Here is a 17,925-nt window from a genome sequence, read left to right on the forward strand (position 1 = left end):
ACAAAGAAACTTTACTAGAACAGAGCCACCTCACCTTGAGCTACGTGATGAGATTGAGCACTCAAGTTCTGTCGTAAATAAAAAGAACTCTAGAGGCAAAACAAGAAGTTTTAAAAGAAGGAGACCAAAAAAAGATCCGAGAGCTTGGTATGAAAGGTTGGCTAGAAATGATTATAGGGAAGGAGGGATAGACAAAACCTTCTTTGTGAGGGATGAAGGTGAAAAACTCATGATTGCTAGGATATATGTGAATGATATAGTCCTTGGTGGGATGTCAGAGAAGATGGCTAAGCATTTTGTCAATCAAGTACAATTTGAGGATGAGATGGTCTGGATAAAACAAATGTTGTTTGAATACAATGTCATTCAGGATGTCATGACATTGTACTGTGAAAATCCAAGTGCTATTAATATTTCAAAGAATCCTATTCAACATAGCAGATCCAAGCATATTGTTATTAAACACCACTTCATAAGAGACCTTGTGGAAGACAAAGTGGTTACTCTAGAGCATGTGGATACTGAATTACAAATTGCTGATATCTTTACTAAAGTCCTTGATGCTACTCAATTTGAAAACTTGAGAAGAAAATTAGGTTTTTGCCTCTATGAGGAATTATAGCAATTACAGTTCCTTGGGACTTGCTTTTTGAATAAGAAAAATATTTCAGATTTTATGATTGGTCAAAATTTAAATCTCCCTCTCCTAGTGCAATCATTTCCTTTCAACCTCTCAACTCACTACCATACTTTCTTGTTTAGTCTCTTGCACTTCTCGCCTCCAACCACAGAAATAACAAGCTCTCTCTATCACCCCCAAAGTCTCTCTCAATGTCTCAACAGTCAAACCCTCAATCTCCCTCGAAAATGTCCGCTTTCTCTACTCATGTTCAAGGCACAGAGGATGTCCCCACTAACCCTAATGAGATTCTTGAGATCACCCCTTTACAGATGGTGACTCCAAACGATCTTGTGGCAAAGAAGCCAGAAACATCGCATGCACGAAGAACCAAAGAAACAACAAGGAGACCTAAAAAGCCTAATTATGGTCAGACTTCTCAATCTTTTGTTCCTCCCTTTAGAGAAGAAATGACTATAGAAGGTTCTAGGTATGCTCACAACGCCATTGCCAAAATTGTTACCCGTATCTTAAATGAGAATCACAACGTACTTGGGATTTCTGTTCCTTTAAATTCTGTTCTTCTTGAGTCACAAGACAATATGCATATCAGTGGTAATGTTGTTGACTCTGTCCAAGTAAACGAGTATATGGATGCAACTGTTAATGAAGAAAATGTTGTGATTAATGATAATATTAATGATGCTGTTAATCTGGATGTTAATGTGGATGATGATAAGAATGATGATGTGGAAGAGACTGTTAGAAAGGACGATGTTGTTGCTGATAATGATCATACTGAGGTCCCTGTTACTGTTGTGGATAACAAAGAGGTATCTTGTGAAGATGATGGTAATGGTTCGGTTGACAAGGAGGAGGACCACACTGAAGGCGGTCAAGCTGAAGAGAAAGAACCTGAGAAAACCAATGCTAACAAGGTGATCAACCTTGATGACCTCTCTAATGATAACTTGGTGGCTTCTATCAATCCAAGTATAGCCAAAAGGCTTATGAGGTGGAAAGGGAAGCAAGCTGTGGATGAGGACCCTCTGAAGAAAAAGACAGTGGTTAAGTCCACTTCTGTTGACCCCAAGAAATCTTGGAGCAAAGTGGTGCCTAAGAAGAGAAAGGCTAGAATTATTGCTGAGAATGAGTCAGATTCTGATGTTGCTCTGGATGTTAATGACATCCCTCCCAAGAAGAAGGCCTCTACTAGCAAGCTTGCTGCTAGAGTCCCTGAAGTGCCTATTGATAATATTTCTTTTCACTATCCATCTAGTGTAATCAGATGGAAATTTGTCTATTAGAAAATATTGGCTTAGAAAGGGAGCTTGCTCAAAATGCTCTTGAGTGTGAAGAGATTGTGAATCTCATTCATGAAGCTGGGATGATAAAAACTATGACTCAATTCTCCAAGTGTTATGAAGTCCTCGTGAAGGAGTTCATTGTGAATTTGCATGAAGATTGTGCCAACAAGAAAGCTAAGGACTACTTGAAAGTGTATGTCAGGGGAAATTGTGTTAACTTCTCCCCTAGGGTGATCAACAAATTTCTGGAGAGATCCAATGAAGCTCAGCCTGAGTTAAAAGTGTCGGATAATCAAATGTGCAAGGTAATTACTGCTGGACAGGTAAAGACGTGGTCTGTCAAAGGAAAGTTGAATGCTAGTAAGCTAAGCGTGAAGTATGTTATATTTCACAGGATTAGAGCTGCCAACTGGGTGCCAACTTAACACAAGTCTACAATTTCTGTTGTTCTAGGTAAATTCATCTTTACTATTGGTACTAAGACCAAAGTTGACTATGGGACGTATATTTTTGAGCAAAATTTAAAGCACGCTGGTAGCTATAGTGTTAAAGGCCCTATTGCTTTCCCCTCCCTTATTTGTGGAATTATATTGAATCAATTTTCTAACATCCTGAATATAATACTCATTACGGGCACGATAAAAATCTACAATTTAGGTACGAGCATGGATTCAAATAATATTTATAAAAATAAATGGGAATGAGTGCATATATGCATACCTTAATACCCAGCTTCGTCATGTCCATACAATATATATTTATATATTTTATTTTATATTATTATATAAAAATATATACCTATTAATTAAATTATTTTTTAATACAATTACATATTTAATATGAATATTGTTTATTCCATAATTTAATATATTTTTTAAAAACTTCATTCATAAAATTTTAAAATAATATGATATTTTATAAATAATTTATTTATTTTATTAAAATTGAAGATAAGATATCCACAAATGAGTATGTACATATCCATCCATTGAATAAATATATTCATTGAATAGAATACATATACGAATGCTAACATTATTGTACAAGCGGGAATTTTTCAAACCGGGCTATTATCCATTGTATCCTATCAAAACGTTAGTGTACAAGCGAGAAATTTTCAAATCGCGGTTACGATCCATCCTATCCTATCCTATCCAAACGTTAGTGTACAAGCGAGAATTTTTTAAATCCCGGTTATGATCCATTGTATCCTATCCAAACATTAGTGTACAAGCGAGAATTTTTCAAATCGCCACTATAATCCATCGTATCCTATCCAAACGGTACCATTTTCAAGTCATAAATTCACCATTTACATTTTTTTCATGTAAATACCATGTGTATATATTTTTTTCTCATCTAAATATTAATGGCCATACAATAATAATAAACGTGGACTTTATGCTTGTAATTTTAATTACCTTACCAAAATAACCAAATTTAATCTCCATGAAACGTAATTTAACATTAAATCACACTACTTAAAACGTATATATCTTCATTATTTCCATTCTAATCTTACCACCAAAATATTCAAAACTCCATCCAAACCATCACTACCGCTAAGGTAACGCTCAAAATATTTTCTCTATAGAACATAACTTAATCCTGATTTATTATTATTTCCCCATTTTTATCATGAAATTTACTACTTTCATTACTACTAGTAACACTTACGTTACTTTTCTTCGGGTCCCACATCGAAAAATTCAAAACCCATGCTTTTTTTTCCTTTGTTTCTTTTCTCTCTCTTTTATTAATTATTTTTCCTTTCCCTCCTTTTTTCCTCCAATCTTCACTTCACACAATAAAATAACAACGCAACACAATCGATACTCCAATGCTTCTCACAAAATTCACCTTCATTTCATCTTCAAGATCGTAAAATCATAAAACGATGTCGTTAGATCCAGCTCAAACCGCCACAACCGCTACAACCTCAAGACCTATTTCGCCATTCCCAAATCCAAACTCGAAACCGCACCATCACTACGCATCGCATTCACATCAACAACAGCAACAGCAACAGCAACAAACCCTTCCGCTTCGTGCTCCGATTCCGTTTAATTATCCGTTCCCTTCTCCCTCACGCGCCGCCGCTAATCACGCTGTTAGCGGTTATCCGCCTCCGCCTCCTCCGCCGCTTTTGTATTCTCACGGAGGTGGAGTTCGCGGTATGAATTTGGACTATCTAAGTCACGCCTTGCACGTGAGTAGACCACTCTCGCACGTGCAGTTTCCTCATCTTGCTGCTGCTGCTCCCTCGCCTTCTGCTAAAGGACACCTCAAGGTTTTGTGAATTTTGAATTTGAAGCTATTTTTTCTTGTTATTTTTTTGAATTTTCTGAAAATTGGCTTGGAGGAAGGGTAAAAAGGAGAACAAACTTTGGAATTAAATGATGATTATGAATTTTCCTTTTTGTTATGAGGCGCGTTTTAATTCTATTTAATTGTATAAATTGGATTCAATTTTTTTGGATGGTGAATTACATTGGAAAATTTGCGGTTTGTAAGCGTTTTTGTTCTTGTTGTTATTTTGATCTGGAATTTTGAAGTTTTTTTTTCTCAATGAAATTTTTGTTTTAGGTTACGGGTAGATCTGCAGTTTCTGATGTCAATGGTCATAAAGATACAAGTGCGAGGTAAATTTCTTTGGATGATATGTGGTATATTCAATTTAGGGTTTTTTCATTTTTTCTTTTGGTTATGGGTGGGATTGATGTTTCTGATGTGTTTCTTAGGGAAAGAAGCAGAGATGAGACACTCACAGTTGTTAGAGACCGAAAAGTGAGCCCTAATTCTCTTACTTCTCATCCATAGCAAAGTTTGTATTTTACAATTACAATTGAGCTGTTAATGAACTGATCTGGTTTAGTTTACATTTATTTTCTCTTTTGTGTGTTTGTGACATGGAAGTATCAATAGACTGCAAATACTTGCTTGATTTATTTTTGAAACACCTTGAGAATTGCATATCCTTGTTACTGTTAGCTAATTCACATCAATATTAGTGTTCTTATCTTATTTTGACTCTATTGTTTATGTTTCTTTCTAAGGTTAAAATGTCTTGGAGATATGTCAACAGTTGTAAGCTGAATTGGTAGAAAACCATAAAATAATATCATAGGCGTCATAATAAAATATCACAAACTAATAAAAATATGATATCATAAGTCTTACGGGAAAAAATGAGAACAGAGTAAGGTGAAGATAATATCATTAGTTCTGATGGATGGTGGCTGTTATTCGCGTGTATGGAAGTTCTGGTGCTCATTGAGAAAATTGCTGCTATTTTCCTAAAAAAGATAAAAGAGATGGGTATAGGTGATTTGTTTTAAAACTCTAATGACCTCTCAAGTCCATAAAGAACTGAAAGAATCTTTAAAGAACCATCAAACCCTAACGAATCTTGGGATAGGTTCTAATACCATTTTTAGTTCTTATGTTTAGACTATCTCAACCTTACAAACATACTTGTAAGGTGAGGGATGCCCCCCACTTTAAACTTATTTTTAGACCATATCTCATCCACATTTGAGACTTCCAATTTCCACAATATTAAATAATGGTGAAGCTACAATGAAACTGAAGTATAAGATTACATTACAATGGGACCAAGAGAGAGATAAGAATTCTAATCTTGTAAGAAAATTTTATAATTAACATAAGTCAAGTAATAAAATGGTTTCAATTTATCTCCACCCTTCCTCTTGTGCTTTTGCTTATTTTTAATGAAGTTTTGGTCATCTGCTGCTGATGATTGGGTAGAGTTTGAGGTGCCAACATAGTTGGGAATTTGGGATTTCAGCGTCTATTAATATCCTTGCTAGTCAATCTAGTTTTTGTAAATAAAAATATCAATTCTTTCAAAACTTAAAACAAATGAGTCATAAATATTAAGCCCAAAGGATTTTTAATATTTCTGCTTTCTCTTGTGATATTTTTCTTTTTTTATTATGTTAATTTTGTTGTATGTCAAAATTTTAGGTCAGACTAACAGAGGATGCTTCTCTATATGCACTTTGTAGATCATGGTTGAGAAATGGAGTAAATGAAGAAAGCCAGGTACCCCCTTCTGAATTTACGCATGTAATATTGACTTACTATATTATTCTGTTAATCTAGTATGATCTTGATGAAATGATACTTACATACTCTTGTGATTTTAAAAGCAACATCAATTATTGCCAAACCTTTGCTATAATTGAACTCGCATTTTAGATGTTGTGCACTCAAGTTACTGCTAATCAATAAGTTTGTGTTAAGGAGACTTGATAAATGTTTGGTTACATCTTTTCCCATATACAGTAATTACGTGTTTGCAATTTTCAATGAAGTTAAGTTTTATTTGCATAAACTTGACTTCATTGCAAATGCGTGATATTTTCTATCGTTTGGCATTTTTGGAATCAAAGAAATTAGTAAATATTTAAGAATTAGAATTAAGTAGTTTCTTTTGGCTAATTTATGCGCTTTTCCTATGGGACTCATTGCTTCGACTAGTAATGCATTGCAATAGGGTTTAAATCAGGGGTGGAGCATGGGCATGCTTCAATTTTTACTAGGCTAGGATCAGTGTTGTTGAATATTGGCCATGGCAGCACTATGGCATATTGTGGTGGCGGTATTGCAACACACCTCCATAGGAAAGGGGTGGCATTGCGGCCACCATGAAGGTAACAGACATGGCAGTGCAACAGAAAAAGCAGAAAAGATTTTTTTTTTGTAAAATTAAAAAAAACGTGGCTTGGGTCTTGTGAACCAAACCCAGGCCCAAAATTGGCTAAAATTCTCACACATACCCTAAAAAATGGCTACTTTACCAGTTTACCCTCTTCTCTTTGCGCTTCTCTCTCTACTGTCCACCTTGTTCTCTTCTTTTACTGGGTACGACCACCACCCAACTGCGTGTGACAACCACGGTAGACCAACTGCAAAGACCACCAAGCTCTACCCTCTTTTTTTCTGCTGAGACACACAGCTAGTTCTCGCTTCTCTATTTTTCTTATTCTGATCAATATTGCATTTTTTCTTTTTACTTATATTTATTTATTTTCTTCATTTTCTGATCTAATCCCCCCTCTCCCTTATGTTTCACTTTGTTTATATGCACCCAGTTTTAAAATTATCATAAATTAACTTAATTTGGTTTTTATTTCTGTTTCTAAATTGGTGTTGTGTTTGTTTCTGCTGTTTTATATAATTTTTTTTTTTTTTTAAATTTGTCCTCCATGCTTCAGCCTTTTTGCCGTTACACTATCTTCTATATGGTAATGGTGGATTTTTGGCTTGCCGCCATAAACCGCCTTCCGCCATTGACAACACTGGCAAGGATATAGCTATCCTAGACCAGTTAGTTAGATTCTGATGAAATTATGCTAGAATTTACTTACTGTGATGCATATCATCTGAAATAATCTGTTCAGATTATTACACGAGGCTTTGTCACTACATTATAACTTTTACATGGTAGTGAAGTGGTAATCCTAAGGGGGCTATAAAGCAGGCCTCACGGTTTATTACAATTTTTGTTTTTGTTTGATGCCCTTGGTTTTTTCTTCGGATGGAGTATATTAGGTTTTATTTTGAGTTTTAGAAAAAGGTTTGTCGGGAGGATTCGTATGCTATTTGGTTTCCTAACAACATTAATGGAAACCTCTAACTTTTTTCTAACGGATCTTCTCAAACGTGGTTGCAAATATTTATGACAATTATGCTTTCTTGCTTTGTAACTTTCTCACAGTGCTGTGCTAAGGTTTACTATGTTATGTTTATGGCCAATGAATTACTTCTTGGGGCTGAATATTTTTTATGCATCTCTGCATATTTTGATATGTTTTTTGGCTTTTTATTTATTCATTTATGTTGGAAATAGAAAAAATACATAGTATGTTTTCAATTAAAAAGAGCATTTAAGTTTTAGGTTCATGTATATTTAGATTCATGCATTTAGGAAGTTGGACTATTATTTATTTCTCCTTGTAAACATAATATGTAATTAATTATATAGTGTATAAATATTATGGATGCTGAGTGCTTTACTCACTCAAGCACATTCAGAACACTCTGATTTCTATTTTTCACATGGTATCAGAGCCTGGTTTAAGATCCGGTGGGCCACCTTCTATGGTTTCCGCTATCGGACCACCGACCATTTATTTCCACGCTCCAGTTGTCTAGTCCTGGGCGTGAGGGGGTGTGTTAAGACTCCCACATCGGACAATATATGGCCTGAACATGTCCTTATAAGTGGGGGGCAATCCTCACCCTACAAGCCGGTTTTGTAGGGTTGAGTTAGGCCCAACCACACTTCTTAACATGGTATCAGAGCAATCCTCACCCTACAAGCCGGTTTTGCAGGAGCTACAGACCACATGACACCCTCTTCAAAACAGTTCTCCACATATTCCCCTTGTCCCAGTAATAAAAAAATTTCTACTGTTGATGGTACTCTTGTAACTGTAGCTGGCTTTGGAGATATTCAAATAAATCATTCTATAACCTTAAAAAGGGTTCTCCATGTTCCGAAGCTATCCATGAACCTTGTCTCCATACAAAAACTTACAAATGATTTATCATGTAGTGTGACATTTTTTAATGATTGTTGTATATTTCAGGATAAGGACTCGGGAAAGACGATTGGACGTGCTAGAGAAAGGAATGGCCTTTACTATCTTGAAGAACCAGGTCACTGTACAAGTGTCCACTTGTCTCACTCATTTATGTCAGAGTCAATACTCTCCAAAAAGGAAAAAATCTTTCTTTTTCATTGTCGATTAGGTCATCCTTCTTTTGGAGTCATTAAAGTTTTGTTTCCGTCTTTATTCAATAAGGTAGATATTGAAAGTCTTCATTGTGATGTGTGCGAGTTTGCTAAACATAAGCGTCTACCATTTCCATTAAACAACAAAAGAAGTCTTTCCCCTTTCTATCTTGTTCATTCAGATGTTTGGGGTCCCTCTACTAATCCAAATGTAACAGGTGCTAGGTGGTTTGTGACTTTTATAGATGATTGTACCCGGGTTACTTGGGTATTTTTACTCCAAAACAAGTCTGACGTCAGTACTGTTTTTCAAAAGTTTTTCTACATGATTAAAAATCAATTTGGAGTAAACATTAAAAGACTTAGGTCTGATAATGGAAAAGAGTACTTCAATCATGTTCTTACTTCTTTCTGTCAAAAAGAGGGAGTTGTCCATGAGTCTTCTTGTGTTAAAACACCACAACAAAATGGAATCGCAGAAAGAAAAAATGGGCATCTATTAGACCAAACCCGAGCACTATTGTTTCATAAAAATGTTCCCAAATATTTATGGGGGGAGGCCGTTCTCACTAGCACATATCTTATTAATCGATTACCCTCTAGAGTATTAGGGTTCAAGAGTCCTATGGATGTTCTTTCTTCCTTCTATCCAAATTTGTCAACAAGTAGTAATCTCAAACCTCGAATCTTTGGGTGTGTCTCATTTGTCCATGTGCATAGTCAAGACAGGAAAAAACTCGATCCTAGAGCCCTAAGATGTGTTTTTGTCGGTTATTCCTCTACTCAAAAGGGATATAAGTGTTTTCATCCTCCATCTAAAAGATTCTTTGTGTCGCGGGATGTAACCTTCCATGAAGAGGAACCGTACTTCACTCAACCTTATCTTCAGGGGGAGAGTTTTAAGGAAGATAAGCTTGAAAGTCTTGATCTTTCTGGTCTCGAGTCAAATACACTCAATTTGTCTAGTATTAAGTCAAATACATCTGGTCATGACTCAAATACACTCAATCTCCCTGGTCTCGAGTCAAATCCACCTAATTCTTCCAGTTTCGAGTCAAATAGACCCGATCTTTCTGGTCTTGAGTTAAACACACTTGTACCAAACCCATCTGAGCCTGAAGAACTGGGAGTTGAGTCAAATCAATCAAATATACCAGTAGTTGAATGTGAACCTGATGTGGATGTGAGATATGGAAAGAATCTGGTTTACATGAGAAAGTCAAAGGCCGTTCCTGAATCGACACAAGTTCAAGAGTCTGACTCGACTCCTTCAAATAAGGTAATTAATTCTTCTGAATTGCAGGATAAAATTATGACCCAAACAACAGATGATGACCTAGACCTTCCAATTGCTATTAGGAAAGGTACCAGAAAATGCACCAAACAACCTTTATATCCCCTTTCAAACTATCTTTCTTTTAAAAAATTCTCACCTACCCATAGAGCCTTCCTTACAAACCTTAACGCTACTTCCATACCTACTAATGTTTCTGAGGCATTGTCTGATGAAAAATGGAAGCAAGCCATGAATATTGAGATGGACGCACTGAAGAAGAATGGAACGTGGGAGATAGTGACTTTACCAGAAGGAAAGAGGCCAGTTGGATGCAAATGGGTGTACACGGTAAAATATAAGGCTGATGGATCAATCGAAAGATATAAAGCCAGGTTGGTTGCCAAAGGGTTTACACAAACCTATGGAATTGACTACTCAGAGACATTTGCACCGGTTGCAAAGATGAATACAGTGAGAGTAATTTTGTCACTTGCTGCCAATTATGGTTGGAATTTACAACAATTTGATGTGAAGAATGCTTTCCTACATGGGGAACTTGAGGAGGAGATTTATATGCAGGTACCACCAGGGTATGAAAAAAATGTGTCTGACAATACAGTTTGCAGGTTGAAAAAGGCGTTATATGGCCTAAAGCAATCACCTCGAGCATGGTTTGGAAGATTCACTAAGGTTATGACATCCTTGGGGTACAAGCAAAGTCAAGGGGATCACACCTTGTTCATCAAACACTCGCCACAAGGGGGAGTAACAGTTTTGTTAGTATATGTGGATGACATTATAATGACTGGAGATGATTGGAAGGAGCAACATATCTTGAGTCATTGTTTGGCTAAGGAGTTTGAAATAAAAGCTCTTGGAAAGCTGAAGTACTTCTTGGGAATCGAGGTGGCACATTCCCGAAAAGGCATTTTTATATCACAACAAAAATACATTACAGATTTACTCAAAGAGACAGGAAAAACAGCGTGTAAACCAGCGAGCGTTCCTATGGATCCAAATCTTAAATTGGGTAATACAGAAGAAGATGTTGCAGTAGATAAAGAAATGTATCAACGTCTAGTTGGGAGATTAATTTACTTGTCTCACACTAGACCTGATATTGCATATGCTGTAAGTATGGTTAGTCAGTTCATGCACTGTCCTAAAGAGATCCATTTACAAGCAGTTCATAGAATCCTGCAGTATCTCAAGGGAACTCCAGGAAGAGGAATTTTGTTCAAAAGAAATGGAAATACAACACTTGAGGCCTACACTGATGCAGACTATGCAGGATCAATTGTTGATAGAAGATCCACTACAGGGTATTGCACCTTTCTTGGAGGAAATCTTGTGACTTGGAGGAGTAAGAAGCAAAATGTAGTAGCACGTTCTAGTGCTGAAGCTGAATTTCGAGCCATGGCACAAGGCATTTGTGAATTACTTTGGCTTAAAATTATTTTAGAAGATTTGAAAATCAAATGGGAAGGACCCATGAAGCTCTACTGTGATAATAAGTCAGCTATCAGTATAGCACATAATCCAGTTCAACATGATCGAACTAAGCATATTGAGGTTGATAGACACTTCATTAAGGAGAAGCTTGACAGTGGGCTGATTTGCACCCCATATGTGTCCTCACATGGGCAACTTGCGGATATTCTCACTAAAGGATTGAGTTGCTCAAATTTTGAACGAATTATATCCAAGCTGGGAATGGAGAATACTTATTCACCAGCTTGAGGGGGAGTGTTGGAAATAGAAAAAATACATAGTATGTTTTCCATTAAAAAGAGCATTTAAGTTTTAGGTTCATGTATATTTAGATTCATGCATTTAGGAAGTTGGACTATTATTTATTTCTCCTTGTAAACATAATATGTAATTAATTATATAGTGTATAAATATTATGGATGCTGAGTGCTTTACTCACTCAAGCACATTCAGAACACTCTGATTTCTATTTTTCACAATTTATAATTTTTTATTTCATTATACTTGACAGCCAGCACAGAAAGATGCAACAATGGCACTTCCCAAACCATTGCCTGCATCTATGGTGGATACCTGTACCTCAAACAAAAAAGATGATGAAAATGCCGAAGATGAGCAAGAAGAGGTTGGATTTTCTGATTAACTGCCTATTAAAGTCATTTGTGAAAATGTAGTACATGTACTTGTGACTATATTTGCGAATTGCTTGAGAAGTTAGCTCCGAACCTTTTCATTTAAACAATCTACTTCAATTATTTGGAATTTCCTAATCTACATAAGTACGGGCAATCTATTAAAATATTCTTAGAGGTAAGGTATGGTAGATTGGATATAGGGTATAATTAACACATGGAAAATAGCCATTTCTTTGAAAGTAGAGTTATTTGGTTTCAATTCTATTCTGTTATGTCTTTATCCCATTTATCCATATCCTTTGAGTTGATGCACATCTCTGCTTTCAGGATGAGAAGTCTGTCGAGCACTTATCGACACAAGATCTATTGAAGAGACATATCAAACGTGCGAAAAGGGTTAGAGCACGGTAAGTTTATTTTTTAACACTTTGTTTATTTATTCTTCATCTTATGATTTGTGGTCAGAACATTGCATGACTGGATTGGCAACACATTATAAACTGTGACACATGTACCTACTGAATGTTCTTGATTAACCATTTCGATTATATGAAATTGTGAATCCACATTACATTGAAACATTTGAATTACTCCAGTATTAATTAAAAGCTAACAAGACAACTTTAAATATGCGTCTGATTTACATGGTTAGTGTTAAGAGTCTCACATCGGACAATATATGGGTTGAACATGTCTTTATAAGTGGGGGCAATCCTCACCCTACAAGTCGGTTTTGTAGGGATGAGTTAGGCCTAATCTCATTACTTAACATGGTATCAAGAGTCTCGTTTAAGATCCGGTGGGCCACCTGCTATAGGTTTCCGCTATCGGGCCACCCACCATTTACTTCCACGCTCCAGATGTCCAGTCCTGGGCGTGAGGGGGTGCGTTAAGAGTCCAACATCGGACAATATATGGTGTGAACATGTCTTTACAAGTGGGGGCAATTATCACCCTACAAGCCGGTTTTGTAGGAATGAGTTAGGCCTAACCTCATTACTTAACAATTAGTAAAGCTGTCCTGATGGAGTAAGTAATTAAGCTATCACTTGTTGTACTCATTCCTCTAGTGCCCGAATCGACTCTAACTTTATAACAAACCTAAGCTACTTTTAAAGTGGAATTGAAATGTTATTTTTCAATATGTAATGTATGAGTCATTTCGAACACACGATAGGGATCTATATCTTGCCACATATTCGGAAAGGGGTAGGCATTCTCTCTTACTGACCTGTTCCCCATGTTTAGCTGCTGTTTTCACTTTTTTCGTGATATAATTGGGTAGTGTCACTGACCTTTGAATACATATGACTCATGCGGTCCCAAATGTTCTTGGCTATTTCGAAGAACATGCAGGTATGATTGGTGTGGGTTTCATGGAATCCCATAACTAAGACATTATCAAGGTCTTCTCTATCCCATTAGTCAAATTTTTTGTCCTTCTTGCCTGGTCCAAAAGATGAAATATGTCCTCTGCCCTTGAGATAGATCCTGCCTTATAGTTACAACTGTACCTACTTTACTTGTTGCAAAGGGAGGGATATCATCATCAACAAGGACTTAACTTCCAAGAGACTTTCTCTCCAGTAGTCAAAAACCTATTACAAGAAGAATTGTACTCACACAATGGCATATCACCCAATTGGATGTAAACAACACTTCCTAAATGGGTTGCTTTAAAAGGAAGTCTTCATGCAACAACCACCTATATTTCTCATCTCAGACATATCTCTAGTATGGAAGTTAAATAAAGCCATCTATGGTCTAAAGCAAGCACCAAAGGCCTGGTTTGAAAGTCTCACTACAGCTCACTTATAGTGAAATCAGCACACACCTTGAAAAATCAGTAGTAACAAAATACCAAAACCCAACCAGGAATTAGAACCCCACATCTCAAAAATGATTATTGTCAAAAGGATAATGCTTCTAATGATATGCAAATGGTGCATGCAGCATATAAAGACTAGGAAGGTAGAAAATAATAGAAACCATGATATTATATCTTGCGCCAGTGAGCTGCCGGTACTTTGGTCCTCTATATGCAAGTTATTAGAAGTAAAGGTTATAGAACCGTCACAAGTACGAGTGAGTTGACTGACTTAAAGGAAGCAAGGCACAAAAAAGATAGGTTTTAATGACAGTAAAGGTAGAGGTGTGACTTAACCAATGCCTGTCAATTTGGCCTTAGCACTGCACTAACAAGGGTGATATATGAAATCTTTAGTTCTGACAATTTTGAGAAAATGAAGGATTTCCAACTATGTGATTGGAAGCACTAGTATATAAGATCAAGGATCGAACATAGAGAGAAACTAGCAGTTGAATTCTAAGATTTTGCAACAAGTGAATGCTGACGAGCTGTATTGTGTTGAAGATACTCCTTTATACTTTGACAGAATAGTATGGTTGATAGTGCTAGCCTTGGTCTGTTTATCAGAAGCAAGAGGGAGTTCAAGACTAAGCAACAGTTGTGATTTTTCAGGAAATCTGTGCATGCATCATATGTTTACAATATGAGCACTGTTGGCAACCTCCAAGTTCTTCACACCCATCTCACTGCCTTAGCACAACCTCTCTGTCGCAAGCGTCTCAATTGATTCAGAGCCAAATCAGCCAATTATTGACATAGCATACAAGATTGATGATATCTTCTGCTGTGTGAACACTAGGATTAATCAAAATATGGTTATGAACAATTTTGAAATCTCTATTAAAGACTGCAGACGATGGGCTCTTCTGTTGTGAATGCACTTGCTTAGTCAATATTTGGTTCTAAACAGATGCCAAATATATGTAAGTATATGAAAAATAAATACCATGCACATGATAAGTGTTTTAATCATCTTGGTGAAGTCATCAGTAACCAAAAAGAAATTGACATCGTCAATTGCGGACTAAGAGTTATTCAAATGTGATGGGAGGTAGTTCGAAATGTAGCTAAATTATTAACCACAACATATTAGCATTGAACTTCGTTTGATTAAAATTCTTTTGGCCTTCCAAATGTCATACATAAAATAATTTTGTATCACTAAACTGCTTCGATGAAACTGTCAAGAGTCATACTTTGGATTGACTCTCTTAAAATTTAAAGTTTGACTATTAAAAGTTTTCCTCTTATAATCTTATCAAGTATCAGCACAACATGATATTGTAAAATTTTTATGCTAATATTAGTTCAAACTTGAACCTCAAAGGAATAGAGTAATAGACTGTTCATTTAGAAGCATTTGATTTGCTAAATTCTGAGTTTGCTCCCTTCTCTGGTTTTTCTGAATCAAAAAAAAAAAAATTGAATGTTCATTGCCTTGAATATGATTGGTGATAGCATACCTTTTGAAAATTTGGACTTATGTTTGAACTGTTTAATTCTATTTTATTATAATCTTTGCATTATAGGATAGTTTGGATTTTTTAACATATGCATAGTTTCTATGCTTTTCTCATAAAATTTATTCCCGCATTGTTACAATTACTGCCATTTGACTTTTCTTTTAGAATCATCTCTATGTTGTATGTATCCCTGGGACGACTTTGAAAGCATCCAGACTTTTTATTTTTTGTTTTATGATAAACCAATTTTAAGGATGAAATAAATTTCAAATACTAAAATTGTTATTGTTACTTCATTATGCTGCTTGTAGTTTTAGGGAGGAACGGTCGCAGCGCATTGCAAGATACAGAAATAGGCTAAGGCTTTTGGTTCCTCCGCCGGCCTGAACACTTTAGAAATGACACAACTGCTGGGCACTGACCTTGCTGACTCTAAAGACATCAGGGTTACTAGATGACTCTTCACTGTAATGTTGTTGATTTAAAATCGTTTGCAGTTCCTTGAAAAGCAAGGGGTATCCTTTGCGCTAGTAGCCTATGTAAAAATCTAATTAGAAATGGATTTAGATGTTACATCTTTATAATTTCTGGTATGGCTTGTCTCTGTCCAATAAAATTGTTGTAGTTAGGGTTTGAGTGAGTAGGAATGAATCAGAAAACTCGGTCAACCTAATTTTTGTCTGTTTGTAATTTAGGATTGAGGTTTAAAATTATGATCTCATATATACTATGAATGGCACGATTTAGACTAGCTTTAGCTTGCAAAAAGTTTCAAGTTGACTAATGTTTATGAAATTAAATTAGAGTTTATGAAAAATAAAATACAATGTAGAAGTTAATTACAAATTACATGAAGAACTGCTGTTTGAAAAATTATATTTCAATTATTTCAATATATCTTGATTCTTGATGTGTCCGTTGAGAAATTTATTTTAAGTGCAAAATTTTCACAACTGGCTGAAGTTTATTCACTGTGACTGCCTAAACAATTAGGGAATTTCTTTTCCCACCGATATATCTCTTTACAAATCTTTGGTAAAAATTAAAAAGTGTCTTTAGAGTTTGGAGATGCATCTTCAAATGTATTTCTTTTCTTATAAAATTAAATACAAATGAGTGAGACACTCCTATTATACTTAATTTTAATTTGTAGTTTTATTTCCGAATGTGTATTTGGTATATTTCACAGATACATATTTAAAAATTACACTTGGACCAAAATCAATTCAATCTCTTTGATTTGGAACTACTTGTTGGATCCGAAGGGTGAATAAAAGAGCAATTCCAAGAACGACCTGTTATTAAATCTCTAATGCTTGAAATTTTTTCTATATAAGATATAAAACAAGGAAGAAGTTGCATACAAACACTAAGACTAACCCTGCAATATCTGAAATCTGCATTCAACAGAATAAAAAATTGAATGTAGTTTTTTGTGATTGTTGGCGGAGCATTTTATTCTTGGGTGGTTTAAATTTAATTGCCAAATTTCTTGGATGTTGTTATGAATTCTTTCTTGGACATGATTTCTTGAGTGCAGAAGGTTGACGGTAAGAGTTGTGTTTGGGTAGAAGGGTTTTGCCTACCTTCTAATAGATATGGATATTGAATAGATTTAGGAGTGTTTTCGGAGATGTATTTCTGAATATATTTCATAAAAGTTTTGCAGATATATCTTCGAATAAATTTTTTTGATTAAAATGTGAGGACTATTTGATTTATGGGTTAATAGTCATTTACGCTGCCATATAAGCGAGTTTTGATTTACCCCATTTAAAAAAAAGTTTTGGATTATCCCTATAATTTTAGGGCACCCTCCTAAGTGTGTAAAAGTCAGGGGGTAAATAAAAAAAAATTATTTTACAGGGGGTAATTTTCCCTCTTAGGGGGCAAAAGACTTAAAATTTTAAAATTATAAGGGGAAATCAAAAACTTTTTTTTTAAAGGGGATAAATCAAAACTCGCCTATATAGCAGGGGGTAAATGATTATTAACCCATAATTTATTAATGATGGAGTGATTTAAGGTGTGTCCGAAGATACATCTTAAAAAAAATCGGAGGTCAATTTTTAAGTTTCAAAAGTGTGAGAAAAGAAATTATCAACAATTATTTACCATTGAGAATTGAAAACATGGTTAAGTCAGGCAACTAAATTGCATGGTAGGTGTTAAGACGTGTCTGATTTTCCCTCGATGATTTGCAAATTGTTTCTATTTATAAACCTATTGTGTTTGGATTTAGTTCAATCACAAGCTTTAATTTATTATTTCCAAAATTAAAATGAGTACTTTGGTTTATTTATTAGATGGTACATTCATAAATAAACAAATAATTAGGATTTAAATTTCTCCAACAAAGATGGAAATTTCAACACACTCTTTCACGTTTGGATCTCAATGAGGTCAAAACATGGATAACACAGAAAGTCTAACAAAGTGATTTAGGATAGGTTCTGATAGCATCTTGGTATTTGAATTGAGCTTAACTCAGTCCTACAAAA

At 35.4% G+C, this 17,925-nt stretch overlaps 1 protein-coding gene across 2 annotated transcripts; it reads left to right on the forward strand.

Annotated features, from left to right (window-relative positions):
• Positions 1–3,684: 3,684 nt before the first annotated feature.
• LOC131594940 (uncharacterized) lies at positions 3,685–16,208 on the forward strand. 2 transcript variants are annotated; one of them, XM_058867137.1, is made up of 7 exons: positions 3,685–4,216; positions 4,513–4,568; positions 4,668–4,713; positions 5,914–5,991; positions 11,968–12,081; positions 12,419–12,498; positions 14,574–15,680. In XM_058867137.1, the coding sequence occupies exons 1-7, from the start codon at positions 3,824–3,826 to the stop codon at positions 14,686–14,688; spliced, it is 882 nt and encodes a 293-aa protein (XP_058723120.1). In that variant the 5' UTR covers positions 3,685–3,823; the 3' UTR covers positions 14,689–15,680. The 2 variants fall into 2 exon arrangements, with proteins under 2 accessions (XP_058723120.1, XP_058723121.1); XM_058867138.1 differs by lacking the exon at positions 14,574–15,680 and adding an exon at positions 15,736–16,208 and having other exon boundaries at positions 3,688–4,216.
• Positions 16,209–17,925: the final 1,717 nt, after the last annotated feature.

The sequence above is a fragment of the Vicia villosa genome, linkage group LG4, assembly GCF_029867415.1.
Source record: "Vicia villosa cultivar HV-30 ecotype Madison, WI linkage group LG4, Vvil1.0, whole genome shotgun sequence".
Lineage (NCBI taxonomy): Eukaryota > Viridiplantae > Streptophyta > Magnoliopsida > Fabales > Fabaceae > Vicia > Vicia villosa.

Excerpts from the sequence above, each read along its gene's own strand:
- LOC131594940 (XM_058867137.1), top strand. The coding sequence starts at position 3,824 with ATGTCGTTAGATCCAGCTCAAACCGCCACAACCGCTACAACCTCAAGA. Across the intron at positions 4,714-5,913 it reads CAGTTGTTAGAGACCGAAAA|GTCAGACTAACAGAGGATGC; the intron begins GTGAGCCCTAAT and ends TCAAAATTTTAG. Across the intron at positions 12,082-12,418 it reads CCGAAGATGAGCAAGAAGAG|GATGAGAAGTCTGTCGAGCA; the intron begins GTTGGATTTTCT and ends CTCTGCTTTCAG.